General features: G+C 56.1%; 2 protein-coding genes across 11 annotated transcripts in view; one reads left to right on the top strand and one right to left on the bottom strand.

The window, feature by feature from the left end:
• IL34 (interleukin 34) overlaps window positions 1-1,548 on the top strand; it is a 74,296-nt gene extending 72,748 nt beyond the window's left edge. For 3 of the 5 annotated variants that reach the window (XM_049863600.1, XM_049863601.1, XM_049863602.1), the window contains one exon: window positions 17-1,546. In XM_049863600.1, coding sequence (XP_049719557.1) covers window positions 17-207 — 191 coding nt within the window. In that variant the 3' untranslated portion in view covers window positions 208-1,546. Of the gene's footprint in view, window positions 1-16 lie in introns of all 5 variants that reach the window. The other 2 variants (XM_049863603.1, XM_049863599.1) reach the window with 2 other exon arrangements.
• On the bottom strand, window positions 1,458-23,304 carry MTSS2 (MTSS I-BAR domain containing 2). 6 transcript variants are annotated; one of them, XM_049863598.1, is made up of 15 exons: window positions 23,150-23,236; window positions 18,437-18,565; window positions 18,228-18,289; window positions 17,438-18,137; window positions 17,143-17,227; window positions 16,961-17,052; window positions 16,787-16,861; window positions 15,406-15,563; window positions 14,925-15,032; window positions 14,004-14,101; window positions 12,270-12,489; window positions 5,669-5,743; window positions 5,189-5,365; window positions 4,839-5,004; window positions 1,458-4,649 (listed from the first exon to the last, which is right to left on the bottom strand). In XM_049863598.1, the coding sequence occupies exons 5-15, from the start codon at window positions 17,190-17,192 to the stop codon at window positions 3,874-3,876; spliced, it is 1,995 nt and encodes a 664-aa protein (XP_049719555.1). In that variant the 5' UTR covers window positions 17,193-17,227; window positions 17,438-18,137; window positions 18,228-18,289; window positions 18,437-18,565; window positions 23,150-23,236; the 3' UTR covers window positions 1,458-3,873. The 6 variants fall into 6 exon arrangements, with proteins under 6 accessions (XP_049719555.1, XP_049719550.1, XP_049719552.1 ...); XM_049863593.1 differs by lacking the exon at window positions 18,437-18,565 and having other exon boundaries at window positions 18,064-18,137; window positions 23,150-23,304; XM_049863595.1 differs by lacking the exon at window positions 18,437-18,565 and having other exon boundaries at window positions 12,270-12,393; window positions 18,064-18,137; window positions 23,150-23,304.
• Between the last annotated feature and the right edge of the window lie 529 nt (window positions 23,305-23,833).

Here is a 23,833-nt window from a genome sequence, read left to right as displayed (position 1 = left end):
TTCCTGCTCTCTGCAGGTAAGCAAAGCTCCCTCCAAATCTGGCAGGACTGTGAGGTGCCAAGCCCTCAGCCCCGCGGTCCACAGCCTCCGTCACAGCATGCAGCCGCCCGGCTGTACCTTCCACCCCAGCAGCCTTCCACCTCCCTGCCGGGCTTCCCAGGCGCAGTGGAGCAGGTGAGGGCGCAGGACGAAGGCCTCCTGCCCTGATGGCCTGCATGGTGGCCCTGGGGGGGCAGTGAGGGGTCCTCCATGCACACAGAAGTCAGGCTGGGCCTAAGACTCTGCTGGGGCAGCCTGCTTTGGGAGAGGAACCCTGGCAAGGCTTTTTTTCTTTGAGGGGTTCAGTGCCAGAGAAAGGCTCAGCTTGCACCCATCATGGTCTCACCAGCAGTCTCAGGCGCTGGGGGAACCTGAAGGTGGATGAGGACAGAGTTCACAGTCCCCCCTGGCAGCACCCTCAGTACCTCCCCTTGCCTGAAGGAGCTAGCTGCCCTGGAGTTCATGCCAACTCATGGCGCCTCCATGTGTGTCAGTGTAGAACTGCACTCCATAAGATTTTTGATGGCTGATTTTTTTAAAGTAGATCGCCAGGCCTTCCAAGGCACCTCTGGGTGGGCTCAAACCTCTAACTTTTGGTTAGCAGCCAGAGCATGTTGACCATTTGCACCACCCAGGAACTCCTGAAGGTGCTGAATGTCTCCCATGGTCTGCAGAGGCGACAGCTGTGCCTGGTGGGCAGGTGGGGACAGGGGACAATGTAGGGACTCCACAACCAGCCCCTCCCGAGCAGGGGTGCTGGGCAGAGGGCAGAGCCAAATGCCACATCTTGCCACAGTGGGCGCTCTTCCAGTTGCTTTTTTCTATTAAACATCCGCTTCGTTTCGGTTTGGTTTGGCTTGATTTGCTTTGCATCTGTAAGTCTGGGGTGGGCTTGGAGACCCTCTGTGGCGCCTGCCCTGCCCTCACTGAGTGGCCCGCTGGCCAAGGGCAGAAGGTGGGTGGAGGGGGCTGGGGCTGGTCCTTCCCAGACTCTTGGCCCTTGGGGTCTGGGTTTGAGGATTTGGAATGGACAAAGCCTTAGTCAGAGAGCATGGTATGGCAGATATTTAGGGCTTGAGTTCCTCACAGCCCCGCCCCAGCCCATGTCACCTCAACTTGCTCCTTCACAGGGATGGGTGGGGTCAGGGGTGTCAGGATTCTCCTGGCAGTGACTCCTGACCAGGCTCCCTCCCAGCCCCCAGCAGGGATGGAGCAGTGGCATTTCAAAGGCATAGGTCCTGGCACAGTGCCTGGTCCCTCCACCCCTGAAGATTCCCAGGAGCCCCTCTGGCCAGGATCTGGGATGGGAAAGGGCTGGGGCCAGGTGGTCCCTGGGGTACAGGGGAGGCAGGTGGGACAGGTGAGCAGCAACTGAGTGAAGCCAGGCAGAGGCAGGGCTGTTAATTACAGTACAACTTTATTAATACTGGAATCTTCACAGTGCATTTGTTACTTGTAGCAGTGACTATTTAAATCGAGGGGAGGATGGGGTGTAGGGGGGAGGAGAGGATAATTTATCCAAAAACCGACAGAAAGAAAAGAAACAAAACGGTTCAGATGAGATGGCCGGGGTTGGGGGGGGTGGGGGCGGGGAAGATGAGTAGGGACCAGGAAGGGAGGACTGGAGTGGGAAAATAAATTAAGGAACAGGTTAACAACAGCACCAGAAAAGTTACTTCAGTCAAAAGACCCATTTGAAAAGAATATTTTTCTGTACAAAATGAAAAATAAAAGGAACGAAAAGAAGTCTCCCAAAGTCTATGGTGCGGATGGTTGGCTCGGATTCTGAGGGGGTGGGCCTACGAGGTGGTTGCTAAGTTGAGGAGAGGGTGGGGGAGTGAGTCATGGGGGGTGGAGTATGTACAGCCCCAGGTGGCTTGGAGGAGGGAGGGGGCGGGGCGCATACCTGCTTCTTCCTTGGGAAGCTCCAAAGCGTAGGGCTCCCCTACACCTCTGGAGCCAGGGCAGAGGGGTGGGCAGTGCCCACTCCCCGAGGGGGAGGCAGCTCTTCTTCATGAGACCCTCAGAACTGTCATGCCCCACGGGGAGTGGGCAAGGCCCCAGTGTGCTCCCCCCCACCCCTTCTCACATACCCTGCACCTCAAACCATCAGCCCACCTGGGCAAACCCCAGTGGGGCTGCCCTATGACCTACACTTAACAGTACCTGCTTCCCAGCCCTCAGTGAGCCATGGGCTCAGTCCACCCAGGGGCTTCCTTGGCTGCTTGGATCCTAGCCCTCCTTTAGCTCATAGCCCAAAGAACTACCAGGAGCTCAAGCCTGGTGCCGGGAGCCTCACACCAGTTCCGTTCTATTGAGACCACGAAAAGCCTGCTCTCCTGACCCTGGGGAGGCCCCTGCCCTGTGGCCCAAGTCTTTGGGACCCTGAGGAACCCCTCTGCTCGCCCTAGTCTCACGTGCTCTGACCTGCTTAGACTTGGGAACCATCCTGGAGGTGGAGGCCCCCCCCCACCTACCAGCCCCTGCTGCCAGCACAGGACCAGGACTTTGGTGGGCACCGCCCAAGGATGGCTTCTCCTCTGGCAACAGAGTCAAAGCCAACCTCCCTGGATGTGACCCGCCTGGGCCGGACCCTTGGCCTGCAGCCCCGTGGCTCAACCACGGCAGACAGCCCTGGAGACACTGCCCTCAGCCCTCTTGGACCGTATTTTGGCAACATTCCAGACTCTGGAGAGGATAACGGCTGCCCCCCAGCTTCTGGGGAACCAGTTCCTCCCTCTTCCTGCTGCACCCCCCTCCACCGCTGCTGTGGGGCCCCTGCCCCTTGGATACTCGCAGACACACCCTGTCACTTTACTCACGCTGTCCTCATCCAGAGTCAGCTCCACTTTATTTTGTTCATAAAATACCCGCCCCCCGCACACAACCCTGTACAACTCCAGCCCCCACCTCAAAGGTAGCTGAAACTGTGACCCCAAGGTGCCACCAGAGTTAAAGTATGATGTGCCCAGATGAAAACTGGACACCTGAGAACAGTCCCACTGGCTGGCCACATCTCTGGGGCCCTCACCTTCTCCCGTCGTTCTCTAGTTTCTGAGGGGCTCTCTGTGCCCTCTAGCCACAGCTCACAGGGGAGGGAAGGCTGCCTTTGCCCCCTGAGCCGCCTCCAGGCAGCCCTCCTGCATTTCCTCCCCAGACTCCATTTGGGCCCCAAAGCCCCCTCCCCTACAGCCAGCCAGCCTCCCAGCTTCAACCTGCTTTTCAATCTGTGGAACTTTCTTTCTGGTCCAATCAGATACCTTAGCTGACTGGGCCCCAGGCCTCTCAACAGCCACTCTGCCTCCCAGATGGAGGTGCTCAGGAGAGGCAGAGAGAGGGGAAGAGGAGGAAGAGTCGGGACAAGAGGAGGGCCAGGATTCACAGCAGAGGGCGAGGCACTGCCCACCTGGGGAGAGTGGGCCAGGTCAGCTGAGCTGTGGCACTTCAGACCGCAGGTTGAGATGGCGTGGACGTGGCCCCAACCCCTCTGCTGTGGGTGTGGGGTACACCTGGGGGCTCACAGAGACATGGGAAAGGCGGAGCCTGCCAGGAGGGAGAGGAGGGAACAGAATAGCAAGTATAAAACAGGCTCCCAAACCAGTTCAAGGCCTGCAGGCGCGTCCTGGCAAGGGGGATTAAAGAAGTCACTTCTTGTTTCGATGCTGAAATCTAAGCTGGGTGTGTTTCCATAAAGTGGCTTTGCCTGTGACTTAAAAAAATGCTTTCCTGGCTGTGTTCCCCCTCCACGTGGCTCCTTCCCCTGCCTTCCTCTGTGCTGCTTCAAGCAGACCAGGCCACCTGCCTCAGCCGAGGTCAGAGTCGTGGATGGTACCATCACAAGATGCGGGGCGCCGACCTGTCGTTGGTGACGGTCCTGCGGAGCCGCACCCCGCGCCGGATGGCCACCAGCATGTCTTCGGCTGGGGGGTCACTGGTGGCGGCAGGGGGTGGGGTGGGTGTCTCCTCTGCTGGGGTGGCCGACAGGGCCGTGGGGAAGGGAAACTGGCCCTCACCCAGGGCGTGGGCACCTGCCACTAGCTCCCCGAGCTTCTCCACCAGGCTGTGCCGGTTGGCGGCCAGCTGCTGCTGCTGCTGCTCCTCGTCATCCTCAGCCCCTGGTCCTGCGTAGCCGGCTGTCTCCGGAGAGGGGCTGCCCCAGGCCGTGTTGGGCAGGCTGAGCCTCTTTGGGGAAGACTTGGCCAGGTCCACTGCCAGGGGTGAGGCAGCCTCGTCAGTGTAAAAGACACACTCCTCGCTGCCCGCCCGCACAGGCCCCGTGTAGCCGGGTGAGTCGGGCACTGTGGGCGTCTTCACAGGCACAATGGGCGGCCGGATGGGGATGGGGCCAGCGCTGGAGAGGGTGCGGCGCACGGTGGGCTTGGTGGAGGGTGTGCGGCGGATGGTGGCCACGCCAGGGGGTGCACCCGACGGCAGGCCCGTGCCCGAGGCAGTGGGCAGCCCTGCGGTGGAGGCCGGGCGCTTGGTCTGGATCAGGCGGCGGTAGTTCTGGGCGATGTTGCTGTTGCGGGGAATGGTGGATGACTTGTCGAACTCGGGCGGGCCCTCACTGTCTGCGTCCCCGTTCACTGAGTAGCAGTCGTAGTCGGAGCCTGGGGGCACGGGATGCGTTGAGCCTGGGCGCCCAGGTCCCCACCGAGCCTGGCCCTGCCCCCCCACCCAGGCGACCCGCAGCAGAAAGGACTGGGCCCTCTCTCGAAGCGGAGCCTCAGCTGTCCCTGGTGGGGGTAGGCCGAAGGTCTGTGAAGGAGTCCCCAAGGTCCCTAGGCTCCAGAGCCCACCTTGGGAGGGGATGGTGTCCTCGGAACAGGAGGGTGTGGTGGTCTGTGTGCTGTAGCCACTTGAGTACTGTAGTGAGTCCCGACTGCTCTTCTGGTGCTCGAGGCTCAGGCCGCGGGTCAACACCATGGCCAGGTCACTGGCCGCAGGAGACACCTCCTCACCGTGCTGGGGGAGAGGTGAGACCGCAGGCTAGAACCTGGAGCCGCTCCCACTCCAACCCTCAACCCAGATTGCAGGCAGCCCGAACAAGTGGTCAGAGCTGGCCCTGAAGACTGCTTCTCAGGCCTCCTGGCATTTACCTGGGGTGAAGCTGGGGCCTGGGTGGGCTGCCAGGGGAGCTGTTGCCTACCTTGGCTGCAATGGTGGCAGGGGACATCCGGGGCCGTGGCACCTCCTCCCCACCGGGGCCCACGGTGCCCCCGCTGGTGGGGCCTGGCTCTGCATCTCGGAGGAGCTCCACTCGGTCCTTCCTCCGCTGCAGGGTGGTGCCTGCAGGCTGCTCGTGGGGGCCGGCCTTAGACCAGTCCTGTGGGCGTGAAGGGCGGATCAGGGCCATGCTACCTTCAGCCAAGCTCCCTCCCTGTAACTCAGGCTCACAACGGTGGCCAAGGGCAGAGGCTGAGCAGAGCAGGAAGGTGGCCATGTGACCCCTTGGTCTCCCAGGCCCAGGGCAGGCAGGCATCCCTGGAGGGTGTGGTGTGAGGAGTGGCCGCCAGGGACAGTGCTGGGTGCACCCACCCCTGTGGGTGGTACCAGGGCAGGAGGGCAGGGACTAGCTGGTGACAGGCCGGGGCTGGGCTGTCTTCTGCTGCGGGCAGGGGGCACTGACCGAGGTGGGGGAGCTGCACTCGCTAACAGACTGGCAGGTTTCCGAGGCCTCAGAGGACGCGGAGCTGGAGGACTTCTGCCATGCAGAGGCGAGGAGGTAGTCAGTCGCCCAGACAGACGGGCCGGTGGGCAGACAGGGCAGGCGGGAGAGGCAGGGAGAGGAGAGAAGAGATGCAGTCACGGCACTGGCATGCAGTGGTCTGGTTCAGCACCCCACCTGTGCCCCCCAGGGTCATGGTCACCGAGCATGGCAGCAGAATGCAGCCCAGAGCACACGCCACACTGACCACCCCGATGCCTCAGCCTAAGAACCACGCATCTTGAGGACAAACAGCAGGGCTTTCTGCTGATGGCCTGGATGTGGTGGGCGAAGGACAGAGAGGTATTAAGGATGGCAGCTGGGGGTTTGGCTGGAGCAGGCAGATAAAGCCTGTCACTGTTGTCTCTGAGAAGAATTCTGGTCCAAGCACAGAGTCGAGAACACCATTGTGCACGTGTGATGCTGAGCTACCTACTAGGTACCTAAGTGAGGAGATGCAGTGGAGGCAACTGCATTTTCGAGGCCGCAGTTTAGGAGACGTCAGGGTTGCAGCCACAAATCTGGCAGCTGTGGGACAGGATAAGGTCACTAGGTAGCAGTGCAGTTAGAGAAGAGATTCAAGAACCAAGGCCCCGGTGTGCCAACATTTAGTGGCTGTAAAGAAGAGGCACATCCAGCAAAGGAGAGTGACAAGAAGCCAGAGAAGTGGGTGGGAATGCACCAGCAGCTGATATCTCAGAAATCAGGTAGAAAGCCTGTTCTGGGAAGGAAGGCAGTCAGCGTGCGGATGCTGCTGGGGTCTGGCAGATGGAGGTGGAGAAGTGTCCGTTGGATCTGGCCACAGGAGGTCATGGAGACAAGAACTATTTCAGTAGAACGGTAGGGGTACTTAGGGTGAAGAATTGCTTTATGTCTTTATTATTCATGGAGGGCTCCAGACCACACTAGACAAGTTATACTACATGAGGTGACTCATGTTGGATGGGGGATGGTCATGCCAGAAAGATCACCCTGACCTCCAGAGAGGGGAGAGGGCTGGAAATAAGAGTTCAACCATGTGGACAATGATTCAATCAATCATGCCTGTGTAATGAATCCCCATAAAAACTCTGGACACTGACACTCAGGTGAACTTCCTGGTTGGTGAGAAGCATTGACGTGTGGGAGAGTGACACATCCTTGGGGATATGGAAAGCTTTGCATTGGGGATCCAAGGCTCCCTACCCCCAAGACTTTCACCCTATGAGTTTCTTCTACACGCTGCTCTTGACTTGTATCCTTTATAATAAAATATAATCTTAAGTATATGTGCTTTCCTGAGTTCTGTGAGTTGTTCTAGTAAATTATCAAATCAAGAGGGTAGTGGGAACCCCTGAATTTGTAGCCAGCTCATCAAAAGTATGGTGTCCTAGAGATCCCTGAGCTTGTGGGTGGTGTCTGAGGTCTTGGGCAGACTTGGCAGTCTGGAGGACTGTGCCCTTGAACTTGCGAGAGCTGACCCTGCTTTGGATGGTTAGGGTCAGAGGAAGAACTGCACTTTCAGCTGGTGTCAGAGAAGATCTTTAGAGTTGGTATCAGAAGACATACCTTAGGGCAGAAGCCCATTTAAGAGTGGACTGAGGTGTGAATGGGAGAGTCCAACTCTCAGCAGTAAGGTGAACTAGATACCCTAGGACGACCCCTCCTACTTCAACTAAATCCTGCAGAAGATGTAATTCTTGATTTTAGCATGTCCAGGTTCAGAGAAAGTAAGGGACTCTGGAGAGGAAGGAAAGAAGACGTGTCCAAGAAGACCAAAAATAAATAAATAAATAAAGAACGAAGGAAAAAACCCAACAAAATTAGAAACAGGACTGTGACTTCTGTACCTATGTGATGGGTGGTGTTCCCGAGGGCAGACACTGACTTCAGCATAGCAGCTGGGAGACTGGGCAATTGGCAGGGTGAGCAGCCACCCTATGCCTACCCAAATCAAGCCAGGATACCTCAAAGGGGATCAGCAGCACCTCCCAGCTCCTGACAGATTCTCTAAATCATCCTTGACTTAGGCCCCTGACTTTCTCCAGATTATGATGAACGAGATCACCAACATACAAGGAAATAAGGCACCATAGGAGATTCAGGGGAAACAATAAACAAATTTGACCTTTGGCAGTATAACTGTTAAATTAAAAAATTCAATGGAAAACATTCAGTGACAAAATTCATCACCCATTTGTGAGCAAATAAATAAAAAACTCCATTTAAACTAGGAATTTAATCTGATAAAGAATATCTAACATATTGATACTTTCTCCTTTGAGGTTGGGAAAAAGATAAGGATGCCCGCTGTCACCATTTCTATTTAATATTAGAAGTTCTAGCCAGTGCAATATGGCAATAAGAAATAAAAAAACTGGAAAGGAAGAAAAAGAACAGTCATTATTTACAAACAATGTGATTATGTATGTATAAAAATCCAAAAGAATCTAGAAATTATTATGATTAATAAGTCATTTTAACAAGGTTACTAGATGCAAAGCTAATTTACAAAAAAATCAACTGTATATCTAAATACCAGCAACAAGAAAAAAAACCCTAAAAAGTATATAAAAAACAGTAGCATTAATAAACATCAAATATCTAGGAATAAATCCAACGAGAGATGTGGAAGATCTTTACACTGAAAACTCCAAAACATTATTGAGAGAAGGTACAGCCTAAATAGAGACATATGCAATGCCAGTCAAAACCCAAGCTTTGTTTTTAGTGGAAATTGAAAAGTTAATTTTAAAATTTGTACGAAAATTGAAAGCGCCAAGAATAATACAGCTACGTTAAAGACTAAGAAAGCTGGAGAACTTTTACTACCAGGTATCAAGGTTTTCTAGAAAGCTACAATAAATAAAACAGTGTGGTATTGGCACGAGGACAAACAAATCGACCACGGAACAGACTACTAAGTCCAGAAATACGCACACATATACAGACACCGGATTAATGACAAAGGCAACACTGTAGTACAGTGAGGAAGAGACGGTCTTTTCCGTACATTGTTCTGGGTCAATTAGATATTCATATGGGGGGAAAAAAATGTTATCTTGACCCCTACCTCACACAACACACACACAATTCCAGATGAGCTCCAGATCTAAGTGAAAAAGGTAGGACAAAAAGGTTTGTAGAGGAAAACATCTTTGTGACCTTGGAGTATGTAAAAACTTCTATAAAGAGCACAAAAGCACTAAAAATTCAAAAAATGGATAAATCTGACTGTATTAAAACATAAAAATAGCTTCTGGACAGTAAAAGACTCCATTAAGAGACTAACAGGTAACTCACAAAATCAGAAAAGGTATTCCAGTGAAATACTTCAATCCATAATATATAAAGACAGTATACAAATCAATAAGAAAAAGACAGACAAACTAGTAGAAGAATGAGCAAAACAGTTAAAGAAGTCCTTCACAAAAAAGGATATCTAACTGGACTTTAAAAGTATGAAAAGTTGTTCAACCTCATTAGTCATAAGGGAAATGACGTGGCACTACTACTATACACCTACCTGAATGGCTAAAATGAAAAAGGTGTAAAATACTAAGTGCTGGTGAGGATGTGAAATAGCAAAAACTGTCATAATCTTGCTAGAAGGAATGTAAACTGCACAACCACTTTGGAAAACTTTGGTAGTAACTACTAAACCTGAATATATGCCCATTCTGTGACTCAGCAATTCCACTCCCAGGTATGTACTCAGCAGAAATGCATACTAGAATGTTCATAGCCCAAACTACAAACTATTCAAATGTCCATTAAATATAGATATGTTAAATAAATTGTGGCATAGTCACACAATGGAATGCTATTTGGCAATGAGAATGCTATACAACCACACACAAAACATGGATCAATCTCACAAACATAATGTTGAACGAGAGAAGTCAGACATAAAGGAAATACACTGTGCGATTCTGTGTATATAAAGGACAAAAAAGCCAAAACAATGAAAGCCAGAATACAGTGGGGAAAATATCTCAAAATATGAAGAGAAAATACTTGTCACTCCAGAATTGTGTCCCTAGCAAAACTAACTTTCTAGAAAAAGGACAAAATAAAGCATGTTTATAAGTAAACAAAAACTGAGAATTTATTAACCTATTCTAAAAGAACCTCTAAAGGATGTACTTACTTTAGAAAGAAAATGGCCTTAGAAGAAAGGTTTAAGATGCAAGAAGAAATGATAAACAAAGAAACGTATAAATCTAAATGAGTACTATATTTGTAAAATAACAACAGTAATCATAATGATGATATAAGAAGAAAAAAAGTCTAATTTGTGGACGCTATAAAATTGTTTTTTTTTTATAAAAGAGGAGGGAACTAAAATATAATAGCTTATAAGCTGGGAGAGAGCGGGTGACAGCAGTTAAAGTATATTAAGATCCTTGAATTATTTAGGAGATAGAAGTATGACTTTACTAAGTTCGTATGGTAAAATTTCAAGGTAACTCCTAAGAGAATAGAAACACTATAATTTACAATCCAATCCAAACCATACCCATTGCTGTTGAGTCAATTCCAACTCATAGTGATCCTACAGGACAGAGTGGAACTGCCCCATAAGGTTTCTAAGGAGCGGTTGGTGGATTCAAACTGCCAACCTTTTGGTTGGCAGCTGAGCTCTTAACTACCACCAAGGCTCCTACAATCCAAGAGAGGGGAAGTAATTGGAAAAAGAAAAACAAACAAAAGGCAAGGAAAGAGAAAAAAAGCACAGAAAAAGGAGAACAGAAAAAGGTAAGACAGAAGTCCAAGTATGTCCGTAATCATAATAAATGTAAATGGACCGAGAAATACCAACTGAAAGATAGAGATTGTTAGATTGAATAAAGAAAGAAAATCTAGGCATATGTTGTTTATAAAAGACTCATCTCAAACATAAGGGTATTGGAGTTTAAAAGTAAAGAGCTGGAAAATGATAATATAAATATTGAACAAAATAAAGCTGAGATAGTTGTAATATCAAACAACTATCAAAATAGACATTAAGACAGAAAGCATTATAGGCACAGAAAGGGTCAACTACATCATGATAAAAGAATCATTCACTGTATGAGGAGTTAACATTTCTAAACTTGTATGCACCTAATAAAAATACTCTTAAAACATATAAAGCAAACACTGATAGAACTATGTATAGGGGAGAAACTGACAAGTCCACCATTTCTCAATTATGGACAGATCAAGTAGACAGGAGTGAATGGGAAATGAAGTAGAGATGATCACGGCAGACAACTCTTTTGAGAAATTTTGCTGTGAAAGAGACCAGGTTTTGGAGGAGGATGTAGGGCCAAGGGAGGGGGCAAGATGGATGATTCTAGAGCATATCTGTATACTGATAGGAATGACCCAGAACAGGAGGAGACTGGCAATGAAGTGGGGAAATCACTGGGCAAGAGTGGAGCATACAGAATGCTGAGCACAAATGGAGGCACTACCATTGATGGGCAGGGACAGAAGAGTGAATGCAAATGCAGGTAGGGTTATGGATTTGGTCATGGAAGATGAACAAGTTTTTGTCTGGTGACTTCTATCTTCTATGAGGTGAGATCATTGGCTGAAATTGGGGGATATATGGGTGGGTTGGCTACACTGACCTACACAGGATTCCTACCGTAGGCACACGCCTCTGTGAATACAAATACATGGGAACCTCCCCTAACTCACACATACATTTAAAAACCACAATTCAGTGACCTGACAATCACTCAGCACTCCATTAACACCTAATGCATGTTCATAGGGTGCTCGTCACCTGCCCCCAGCGACTAGGTGGGCTTGTCCACTCTATGGACAGTAGCCTCCCAGTTCACTGTTGACATATCGTACGTTCTCCTTCATGGAGAAACCTTACTGTGAAGGCATGCAGAAACCTGGCGCAGAGTAGACAGGGGCTGGGGAAGCAAGCTGAGAGGGATGATGTCTGCCTTGAGCCTCCTGGCCGGCTATCTGCAGCCTCAGTGAGATGGACAAATGAAGAGACCACAGCAGAGGACAAAGGGAGGTAGGGCCATATGCCCAGGTGTCAGCAGTCGGGGGCGGGTGTTGCTGGGGAGATTCTGGGCTGGTCTCTGGGTTCACAGCAAGCTGGCCTAAGTTTGAGGAGAGGATGTCTACAGATCCTGGGGCCCCTGCCCCTGTGCCCCACGCCTCATGTGGCCAGCCACTCAATCACTGTATGCCTGAGCAGGGGGAGGGTCACAAGGGTCAGAGGTGGCAAGCTGCCCTCTCTTGATTCCTATGGCTGGAGGAGGGGACAGATAATAAGCAATGGGGAGGAAGTGGGGTGACAAAAGCCCTCGCTGACGCTGCTTCACCCTGCCTGACGCTTGCTGGGAGACACTGGTGGCTCCAAGACTTCCCCAAGCCCTCCTAGGTAGTGAGCTCATGTTGGTCCCTTCTGTGGCGGTCCTGGGGAACCCCAGGCCAGTCTCAAAAGCTGTAGGTGGCCCCACACCTAGATAGCTAGAGGCTGTGATGAGGCCACTGCACCCCACCCGAGTGGTCCTCTGATGCCCCTCACCTGGCTGGTGATGTCTGAAGGCATGGGCGAGGGGGGCTTGGAATAGGTGGCATCCTGGGAGACGAAGCCAGAGTCGTGGGAGGAAACACTGGAGAGGCGGGCGGTGGCGGCTGGCTGTGCCAGGCTGCGGTAGCGACAGGTGGAACTGGGTGAGTATGTTTGGGTGCCCCCAGGCCATGGGGCTCCGCCACCCTTGGCACTGCTACCGCTGCTGGGGGCACTAGGAGAGTGAAAAGGGGGCACAGTAGCCAGAGAGGGAGACACAGGGTGTGTGTGGACGAAGGGTGACAGACAAGGGTGGAGGAGAGAGGTGAGGGGCAAGGAAGGAAAAAATAATGTCAGACTACAAGTTCTGAAACTTAGGTGCTGGAGAGGAGCTGGGTTCTGGGAAGCTATAGGAGGCAGGGAACAGAGCACCAGTTGGTCGGCCCAGCCCCTGCCCGGTATGCCCCAGTGCCCAGGGGAGCCACTCATCAAGGCAAGCCCAGGGCAAAGCCATCTCTCTGTCTCCAATTTTGCCATGGAACAGTAATCCTTACATAGTAATGAGGAAACCAAGTCACTAAGAGCCAAACAGTTTCCCAGTTGGGCTAGAACCCAAAACAAGCAAGCTCTAAACTGCCTTCTCCAAGTCTGGCGTTTGTCATCACATTCTAATGGGGTGTCTAGCCCTCAGGTGGGTCCTGGGCCCACCATCACCCTCTCCTTTCCGCTCCTTATGGGGTGTCCAGCCCCGGGTAGCTCACATCCTCTGTGGGGTGTCCAGCCCTGGGTAGCTGTTTCACTCTGGGGTGGTGTTCCCGCAGTAAAGGTCACCCTCCTCTTAAGTGTTGCTCTGACGCCCCCAGCTCCTGCCCTTGGTCTGTCCCTGCAATCAATCCTCCTTTCTGTGATACCGCTGCCCAGGGTCTAAAGAGCCTCCTGCAGACCTGTCCTCTCTGCTCCCTGCAGCAGGAGCAGGTCCCTGTACTTGGCTTACCTCCCATGCCCTGGGTGCCCAGCCTGAGGTGGTTCTGGGAAAGGGGGTACCTGGCACAGAGCAGGGGCCTCCCCCACCCAGAACCTGCTCTGTGTTCACTGCCTTGCCCACCCGAGGCACCTTGCATCTTAAACGTCTCCACCAAATTGAGCCCCAGTGCCATCCCGAGGAAGGGGCCCCGGTCCTGAGCCTGCTCTGTGACAGAGAGATCTCTGGCCTGTCTTTGGCTCTGAGGCCTCGGGGGCCAGCCTGGGCCAGGGTTTGAGCCTATGCCAGCTGCCTGGGCACCAGCTCTCAGGAACCAGCCAGGTAAGACTGCCCTTACCTTGTGGCCTCAGCATACCTTCCCAGGAGCTCCCACACCTCTCCCTGGCCTTAGATTCTTACTATTTCCCCAGACTGCAGGGCCTGGCAGAGCTCATGGTTGAACACTGTGACTCCATGCCTCAGTTTCCCTTTCTTTGAAATGGTGACAACACCATACCTCACATGCTGGTGTTAGAATTCAAGGAAGAAAATGCCTAAAGCACAGAGCACAGTGCCAGGTGCACAGTTAAGGGTCCAAAATTAAAGCTACTACTGTTCATTCCCCACCCCCGACAAATGTGACTGGGGCACAGTCTCTCCTCTCCACTTGCAAGTTCTTTGGATGATGTAGAAATTGTGTGAATTCTGGGGCCCAGAGCAATTCTTGATGCAGTGTAGGTGGGAGCTTCTGCCATCCCTTCCTGGGACGGCCCCCCAACCCCACTGACCTGCACATGCTGGACTTGCGGGAGCTGGAGCTGCTGGGCGACGAGGGTGGTGTCTGGTAGGACCAGCTGTAGTCTGAGCCCTTCAGGTCTTTGATCACCTGGATGAGGACACGGATGGGAGTCACGGAGGCAGCCCCTGCCCTGTAGAGAGCCTTATCACTTTCTCGGGGCTCCCAGAGGGAGGGTAAAGCCAGAGGCCCCCATGTTCTTCCCAATCATGAACCAGCTACAGGAAGTGGTCCTGGGGAGTCTGAGAGCCGCCCAGTCTTGTCCTAGTGCAAGCTCCTTCCTGGGGGGTAGGTCCCCTGGAGAAATTCAGCCCTCTATGATTCTCAGGGGCACTGACTGAAGCTGGGGTCAGGCTAGCAGGCAAGACTGACCATGACACCACAGGGTTCAAATGTAGGCTCTGCTGTGTCACCTCGGGCAAGCTGCTTAACCTCTCTGGGCCTCAATTTTCTCTTGTGAAAAGGAGCCTACCCTTCCTGTTATAGAGGCTGTTGGGCTGATTCATTGAGCTGATGTGGGAAGATGGTGTGGGCAGGCAGTAAGTGTGTAATGAGTGCAATGGCACATGAACTGCTCCCAGTGTGGTGAGACGAGGTAGGCAGGGTCAGCACAGGTGGCAGGTGTGCTCGCTTGTGCCTAAGCTACAGGAGGTGATGGGGGTCCGGTTTGGTAGGGGGTTTGCCCAGGTGTAGCCTATGGGACTTTCCCCATCTGCCCTCAGCCTGTGCTCCCCATCAGCCAGGGCATACCACCCCTCAACTGGGCACATGCTCCTGGCCAGCTCACAGTTTGTTTCAGGACATGCCTGGGCTCTGCCCCCAAATGCTGTCCCTTGTCTCCTCTCCTCTTGTCCCCAACCAAGGGTAGGCTCTCCCCTCTCCTCCCCGTCCCTTGGCCCAGGGCTGGCCGCACCTGCTCGCTGGCGGGAGGCAGCTTGTGGGGCTCTGCAGTCAGTACCACCAGGTCGTCAATGATGCCCTGCAGGTGGGTGATCTCCCCCAGCATGGTCAGCTCGTTGTTCTGAGGAGGCAGCAAGTCAGCCCGCCCACCCTGCAGGAGCAGGCCTCACTAGGCCCCTCCTCGACCATCCTCCCCACTGACCCATGCCACCCAGGGTTGATAAAGGCATGGCCCTTACCGAATCAGTAGATGAGCTACCAAATCTGCCTATGGGCCAGAAGCACATGGCACTCAACCACCGATCACTGAAAAGCGGCCTTTCCTGGAGGTCCAAGGGTCAACCCTGGGCCCCAGCCCAACCTGTCTGGGCCTCCAGGTCATCAAGACCCAGCAGTTCCTGAGCCCCAATTCTTGGGACTCTCTCTCTCAAGGGACCCCTCAACTGGCATGATCGTAGCGTTGCTCAGAGGGGCCCCCCACCCTGGACACCCACCACCACTGGCTGCAGGAAGGTGATGAAGGTACAGAAGCGGCTGCGTTCCTCGATCAGGGCCCGGCGCACAGCCTGCTTCTCTGTCTCCTCCAGCAGCAAGTACATGTCGTTAACGTCCTGCAGAGCGCTGTCCAGCTGGGGCTGCAGGTCTCCCTTCCCTGGAGAGTTGGGAGGAGAGGCCGCGCTGGGGACGCTGGCCTGGCTCGAGGTACTGATGGCTCAGGCCCCCGTGGTGGCATCCCTGGCTGTGGGGCTGGGCACTGCATGGGGATCAGAGGACTGGGGAGGACAGTTGGGACACTGGGGGCTTATGGGGGTCTGGTCCCATCGGAGCAGGCAGAGAAGACACACACACACACACACACACACACACACACAGGAAAGATACCAAAGCTACAAAGCCACCCAAAGCCTGGGGGGAGGGGTAGGGGGGCAGAGCTGAGATGTGCTCAGGGGAACCTGGGAGCACGGCCAGCCCTGCAGTACCCACAAGCACTACTTCCATGCCAGAGGGTACCCTCACTGCCTGTGGGATGGTGCCCCTTGCATCACAGGGTGGATGGAAGCAGGGCCTGAATGGAACATGGGGGCTTAGCCGTCATTGTCCAAGAATCAGGAGAACCAGGGGCTAGGCTCTAGGGGGCAGGGAAGGAAAGTGTCTCAATGTGGCTACCACTCAGTTCAGGAAGCAATGCACAAGGACAACAGCACAAGGAAGCAGCAGCGAGAGAGACAGAGAGAGGCGGTAGCAGGATGAGGAGATGGATGAGGTGACCTGTAGGGAATGTAGGCAGCCTGGTGGAGTGGGACGGCCAGGGCCTGTGCTCCCCACCCCACTTTGGCCAACCCCACTTGACCTGGCAGACTGACCCAGTGGTGGTCCCGGACTCATCCCCAGGGCCTGTACCCTAGTCCCCCTGCTCGCTGACCAACCACCTTCCTGCTCCTTCTTGGCCTGGAGTCTCCTTCCAATGGCCCTGAGCTGGGGGAGACAGACAAATGCGACAAGGACAGGAGGAGCAGCTGGAGGGAGCGACATTTGACTTACCAAGTAGCTCTACAGGAAGGATGTGGGAAGAGAGGAGAGACAGAGAGAAAGAATGTGTGAAAGACAGGCGGATGGACAGAGCCCCTCCTGGGGTGGGGCAGGGCCTGGCCTTCTCAGTCTCCCTGGGAGGGAAGGCCCTGGGCCATGTCTGGGGTTCAGGGAGGCTCCCACTGTCCCGCCCAACAGTTGAAAGGGTTCTGCGTGGAGATGGGGCCCCTCTGGCCAGAAGAATGCCCTGGGGAGCCCCGAGGGTGTGGGGGCCACGGAGACGGGCCCGGGGGCTCCTGTCAAGCCCCCTGGGGCTGTGCCTCGATGGGCCTTTCAGGGCCCTACCTTTGCGTGCTTTCTTTTGCAGCTTCAGCGTGTCGGACGATTTCTTCTTGATCTCGTGCCGGGCACGTTTGTACTCTGTGAGGAAAATAACGGTAGACTGCTATTACAAGCGTCCATCCCTGCAGAGTAGGTGCGGGCCGGGCTAGCCCAGCCCAACTGAAGCCCCATCCCCACCTTTCGCGTGGTCCTTGTCCAGTTGGTTGGCCGACTTCTTCCAGTCCTCAATGCGCTCCTGCAGTGGGTTTATGAGGCTTTCCAGCAGCGCGCTGCGGGTGGACAGGGGCATGTTATCAGTGCAGCCAGGCCCAGGTCTCCTGCGAACATCCCCCGCCAGCCCACCCTCCGCGCCCACTCACTTGGTGAACTGCCGCAGCTTGGTCTCGATGCTGCGGTGGCGCATGCACATGCGCGTGAGCGCCGAGCCGATATCTCGCGTGGCCCCTGGCGAGGCAAGCGCGCAGCGTGGGAAGGGGCGCGCTCGAGGCCGCTGAAGTCCTGGCCTTGGGCCACAAGGGGGCGCGCCGGCCCGGGAGGGCCTCGCCCACAGCCCTTGCCTGCAGCCTCTCAGCCCCCGCCCCCATCATTCCGCAATCCCGGGGCAGGGCTGCTCCCAACCGGCCCTGCGTGGGTTTATCATTCGTCAATATTTACAGAGCTCCTTCTCTGTGCAGGACCGGCCATGCCAGCCTCCTGTGGCTGTGGGTGTCCTGGTGTTCCTTCCACCGTAGCCAAGCTGGTAGAGGCCAGTGCCAGACCATCCGAGGCAGAGCCAGTAAAGCCCCGTCCAGCCTGCTGGGAACTCCCCTCCAGGTGTGCCCAGGTGCAGGTGTGAGTGCAAGCCCTCCCACTGCCCTCTGCTCCCTCCATCTGAAGAACAGGGGCCCAGCTCCTCGCTGCTCAGACCAGAAGGCAGAGGTGACCCCAAGCCCAACAGGAAGGCTCCCTTGTGCCCTGTGTGCTCCCAAAAGGCAGATGGGGTGAGGGTGAGTGGGCAGAAGCCATAACCAGACTCACTGTACAGGTGGGTAAACAATCGTGGCTGAGAGGATCAAGTGAGTTGCCCATTGCAAAAATGGCATCCTGCTGCAACATCCTTGTCCTGGTTCACCTACTCCTGCTTGCACACCTCTAGTGACGAGGGGCTCACTTCTCCACAGCCAGCTCATTCCATTAGGGAGCAGAATTCAAGGTCCCAGCTCTGGTGTCCTCTCCCTGGCCCACACCTCACCCAGCCTTTCCAGCCTCCAAGCCCACCTCCAACCATGCCCCCTCCCCACCTCGGGTGTTGGTGGCCATGTCGGCCACTTTCTGGAAGGCATCCAGGAAGGCTACAGCAGCCAGCACGGTGGTCCTGGGGAGATGACAATGGGGCCCTCTGTGGCTGTGAGGTCCTCTTTCCCCACGCTCCCCTCCCCAGCTGGGGCACCCTCAGTGGTCTCACCTCAGCTGGGAATGCAGCTTTGTGGCCTTGGAGTTGAAGTCCTCCCAGATGGGGTAGGAGCTCTGCCCGGGGAGATGGGAGAGGCTATCAGACCTTGTAGGTGGGGCTCCACTCAGGCAGGCTCCCCTTATGCCTCTGGCCCAACTCTGGGCGGCTTCTGACAGAGCAGCCCCACCCCTCCAGAGAGGGGTAAGCAGGAGGAAGCCTACCCCAGAACAAGGGACTCTGCCTCATCCCTGCCACCTGATGGTCAGGAAGTCCATCCTACTGCCTTGGTCCCTCAGGGGAGATGGAAAACAGTCCATTGCGGGTCTGGTCTCCTCAGGCTCCTCAGGGACCTGGCAGGGGATCTAGGCTGAGCCCCTTGAGGGGTACCCTGTCCCCCTGGACACACGCTCAGCCTGGTGAGCACCAACCTGCCCACCTGGCATAGGGGTTAGAGGCAGTGGAGTGCTGGCAGGGCTCAAGATGCACCAGGCCTAAACTGGGGCCTCCACCCTATGCTCTGGAAGCTGCTGCCTGGCCTGGCCAGCCATCCCAGGCCTGAGGAGGCCGAGGCTGCTTCGAGTCTGGCCAGCCTGCCCGGGACAGCCAGGCCCCAGGCTGAATGGGGCCTTGTGCGGCCAACAGAGCTACCTTTCTCCAGCCCCAGCCCTCCTCCCCTCCTAGGGGAACAGTGTGGTCTTTATCCCAGTCTGGCCCAAGGCTCTGAGTTGGGAGGGGGTTTCCCACTAGGGAGATTGGGCTCCTGGGGACCGACTTGTCCAGTATGATCAAGAGGCTTTTCTGGCTAATGGGCCTGGCCCTCAACTGCTGGGTCCTGGAGAAATCTCAGCCCTGGCCTAAAGGCCCTGTGGAGGTCTTGATCCTTGAAGGGAGGCCTTGGGCCAGCAAAGCCCCAGCCCCAAAGTGTGTCCAATCTCCCATGCAGGATGGGGCAAGGGGGTGGAGCTTTTCCTAAGGAAAGAGGAAGGCAGGAAACCCAGCCTCTGAGGGCTCTGCTGGCAGGAGCCTGGGCGGTGGGTGTTCTGTGGGTCCTCCCCTACCGAGAGGATGCAGGGACCATGGCAGCTCCAAAGGGGACTGCATGGGAAAGGGACAGGGCAGCCTTAGGGAACCTCAGGATGCTCTCTCCTCCTAGCTCAGCCAAAACAGTGCCCAGGGAGAGCAAATATTTGAGAAGTTCACACAGGCTGGAGTGGGAGCGGAAGGCTGTGGGAGGGCTGTCTCCAGCAGCAAAAGGTCCAGGAGGTCGTCCTGAGCAGTTCTGAAATCCCCAGAGGCCTTCTCAAGGGGACTCAGTCCCACCACCTAGGCTCCCCCAGCCCTAGAGCCTTGCTAATACCTTCAGGGAGAGGAAAAGATACTGAAGGGGTGAGGGTTAGAGCTAGCTGTCCTCTCCCCCAAGAGGCTTCCTTAGCTGCCTCCACAGCCCTTGGGCAGTCCCAGAGAGCAAGGGACAGAGCTGGGAGAAGTTGGGTAGAGCCAGGTCCCATCCCCATTATGCCCCTGGGCTGAGCGCCCATTCCCTTAGCCAGCCCATTCCCTTAGCCTCGCCATGGCCAGCGGGACCTTCATGCCATCCCAGACCTTCACACTTCAGCTCCCCAAGTGGGAAGCGGGACGAAATAGGGCATGGGGGAGGCCAGGCCTGCTTCCACCTCGAAGATGGTTTGGCACCTCAGTTTCCAAGGACCTGGGGTTCCCCCTCCCTCCCACCGGACCTCAGAGAGTCAGGCCATGAGCTTCCAGCTTCTCAAAGCAGCAGCCCATTTCAATGACAAGGCTGAGGAGCTGAAGCAGCCATGCCCCAGGGAAAGCCATCCTCAGCCTTCACCCCACATGTCAGCCTCTACAGCTGGCTTATTATCACTACTAACAGTAATTGATGCTGTTGGTCAAGTGCTTCCCATGGGCCAGGCACTAGTGTTCCAATGTGTGATCTCAATGAATCCTAGTAACAGCCCTGTGACAGGAATAGTGTTTTGCCCCCATTTTAGAGATGAGGAAACTGAGGCCCAGAGAGATTAACTGACTTGCCCAAGGCCACAGAGTGGCAGGGTCAGGATCAGGCCCCACGTATGACTGGTTACTATGTACAGGGAGATGGGCACCTGGGCATCAAGGAGGGGAGGTGGCAGGAGCTGCAGGGATGGAAGGATGCCTGGTTTTGCCCCGGCAGGCTGCTTGTCATTAGAGGTGCCCAACAGATGGGGATGAGCGCCATGAGGAGGCTGCCAAGGCATGCAGACTTTGGTGGTGGTGGTTCAGATGTGGGCTGTGCAGACAAGCAGCCCACACTCCAATCCCAGATACAGGGGGCTTTCCAGGTGACCCTAGGCAAGGGCCCCCTCTCTGAGCCTCAGTTTTCTCACCTGTGAAATCAGGATAGGAGCAGCACTTCCATCATGGGGTCAGTGTGGGAACTCAGGAGGCGCTGGATGGAAAGCACTTAGCACAACACCTAGTAAGTACTCGGTAAATGCTAGCTAGAAGGAGATGACGCACAACTTCTGTCTGGGCCAAGAGCCCCTACAAACACGGCCAAGACTTCCCACTGTGGAGGAAGACAAAGACTATGACCCTATTTTTTGGATGACCCTGGTGTGGAGCGGAGGCCTGATTTGCTCTGCTGAAGGTGCTGCCTGGGCTGTGAGCAGTCCTGACACCTTGGCAAATCCCTGCCCTTCTCTGGGCTTCATGAAGTGGCAGCCTGGCACCTGGGGGGCATCTGTCCTGAGTTGAATGGTGCTTTCCCCCAGCTGTAACTCGGGGAGGCCCTCCCCACCTCACTTGCCCCTGACTCTGCCTCCCCTCAGCCAGGGTCCAGGCCTCCTAGAGGCAAGGGGGGCCTGTTGTGGGGCCTACGGACTTACCATGGAGTGGCCTCATGGGAAAGCTCAGTCTCCTCAACCCTGCCAGCAGCCACAGTCCCTCTCTTTGGAAGCCCCGCTTGCTTCTGTGGCTCAGGCCACTGAGGGAATTGACCAGAAGCTGCCCCCAAAACGCAGGTGATGGGTTTTCAGTGGCCTGGCCCCTTCTCAGCCATGCATGCATGCGTCATGGGCAAGGAGACATTGGTGCTTGGCATCACCCCAGGTGAGATCCCTCCCATTTTGTCTCCACGTGTCCAAAAATCCTGCCTGAAGTCTAATCTGAATCTTGTATTAGGATCTGGGCCCATTTCCTTGGGTCTCTTCCCTAAATTCCTTGCAAATTGACTGAAGAGGGATGGCCTCAGCCTTGCCCCTCCTGCAGCTCTCTGCAGTGTTTGCTGTGAGACTGCAGGGGCAGGGGTGGTGGCAGGGGGAGGTCCTACCCCACCCATTCCCTGGGAGTGGCCTGGGGAGGGTGGTCTGGACTGCTTGGTCCCAGGTCCCAGAATGGATCCTGGTGTCAGGGCTGTGATGGCTACAGGGCAGGTGGGGTCTGCTGAGGGCAGAAGAGGCTCCGACTTCCAAAGGCCTGTAGAAAGGGCATGGAGGTGGAATTGCAAGGGAAGGAGGTCCCAAGCCACGGGGGGCGCCCGCATGCAGTTAATCCAGTAGTCCCAAGCCAGAGCGGTTTCAAGCTCTTTCTCAGGTGGCCAGGATCTGGCAGCTGCCCGACAGGCACGGAAGCCCCCATCTCTGGCCTGCCTGCACCATCACTTTAGGGCCCGGCCCCAGTTTTTCCGTGGTGCATGGTGTTTCCTCCTAGGCTTTCGATGTCACTGAGGGATTCTGTGTTGTGTACTTGGCAAGCCTGTGATAGGCTGTGGGGGTGGGGGCTCTCAGGAGTTCCTGTGGGAGCCCAGTATTTTCTCCTGCTCTACCTGCCCTTACCAATCCTGCCTCTTCATCCTAGGCCAAAGCAGGGGGTGGGGGCTCCTGAGGAGAAGGTAGGAAAGGTGGTTCCTGGCCCACACCCTGTCGCTGGAGCCTCGCCTCTGACTAGTCAGCCCAACAGCCCTGCCAGACTCTGCCCTCACTGGGGGCAGAGGGTCTCCCTGCCCCGTAGATGAACAATGAGCCGAGGTTGGAGACAGAGTCCAACCTCTCTTTAACCACCCTGAGCCAGTCCCAGGCCTCAGTTTCCCCACCTGGTGAGCCAGTGGAGAGCCAGGATGTGGTAGCCTGTTCCAACCTGACCTTGGGCAAAGAATGGGGATGGTGGGTTGGAGCTGACAGCCTAGGGGGAGGGGGAACGGGAATGGAGTAGGGAAGGTGCTTCCTGGGGGTTGCCTACCAACCCCAGCCTTCTCCCCCCGCCGCCCCCCGCCCCCAAGCGAGGATAGAGGCCTATCCTTGGGATGGAGCTACACTTGGCCTGGAGACCTTGGGGGGCCCAGGGCTCCCTGGGGCTCGTGGGCGGAGGGGCTGGTTCGGGAGCACAGGCCGACTCCGGTGGGGAAAGAGTTAAAGGTTCTTCGCTTTATTATTTTTTCCTGCTTTGGCGGTGACAGCATTGTCTGGACTCTGGGGCCGCGCGAGGCGCGGGGGTGGGGGGGGGTGAGCGGGTGAGAAAGATGTGGAAGGGGGCGGAGACCGGCGAGACCCCGGACCCATTGAAGGGCCTCAGAATCATCCCGGAACCAAACCCCAATCACGATCTGGGGGCCTGGGCTGCGGGCAGCCCGCGTGAGCGGAGGCTCAGGTCCGCGCCCCACGGGGGCGCTGCGACCCGGGCGACCCCGGCATAGACGGCCCCGCACGGACATGCCGACACACAGGCACCCACACCTCCCAGACAGCCACCCGGAGACCCGGACGCCCAGCAGAGGCAGGCAGGACACGCAGCCAAGGACACACAGACACCGCGGCGCGTGGACACGGGGGGGGGGGGGCCGCTGCCCGCCACCACGCACCCCGAGGGAACACGCACCCGCACCCGCCCATGCGGCCCGCACGACGCCCCCGGCCGGCTCCGCCGCGCCCCGTTACCTTCATGTCGTTGACGATGGCCTGGAAGAGCCCGCCCAAGGCGCCGCACTCCTTCTCCGCCGTCTCCATGCTCAGGCCTGGCCGCCGCGGCGGCGGCAGAGCGCGGGGAGCTGCGGAGGGAGGCAGCCGGGCAGCGGCTGGAGCTCGTTCCGGAGCCGGGCCGCGCCTCCCGCCTCCTGGCCGTGCTCAGCGGCCCGCCGCGCCGCGCTCCGGAGTCGCCGGCCGCCGCCGGGTAGCGCGGGCCATGTCGCTGCGGGCTGTGGGGCAGCGCTGGGGGCGCAGCGGGCAGCTCGCCGCACAGCTCGTCGCCGGCACTAAAGCGGCGGCGGTAATCGGAGGCCGAGGCTCGGTCACGTGGGCTCGGCGGAGGGGGCCGGGGGGGCCGGGAGGGGCTGTGGGAACGGCGGGCGGCGCAGGCCCATTCACGGCCGAAACCAGGGCTTTGAAATCCGAGCCCGGCGCTGCCAGACTGGTCCGGCGAGCGGGGCCGGCGCGGCGCGGGCGCCACAGCGGGCCGGGGGCGGCGCTGAGGCGGGGCCGCCCTGCTCCCACCCCCCAGCGAGGGGCTCAGCCACTCTCTAACCTCTGGTCTTGGAACCGGGGTTTCTCGCGCTTCCAACAGGCTGTCGGAGGGTAGCACCCCCGCACAGCGACGGGACGGGGTCCTCTGAGTACATCCCCCGG

The sequence above is a fragment of the Elephas maximus genome, chromosome 21 (assembly GCF_024166365.1).
Source record: "Elephas maximus indicus isolate mEleMax1 chromosome 21, mEleMax1 primary haplotype, whole genome shotgun sequence".
Taxonomy (NCBI): Eukaryota; Metazoa; Chordata; class Mammalia; order Proboscidea; family Elephantidae; genus Elephas; species Elephas maximus.
The sequence above is the reverse complement of the archived record's forward strand: the minus strand, read 5'-3'. Positions and strand labels throughout refer to the sequence as shown.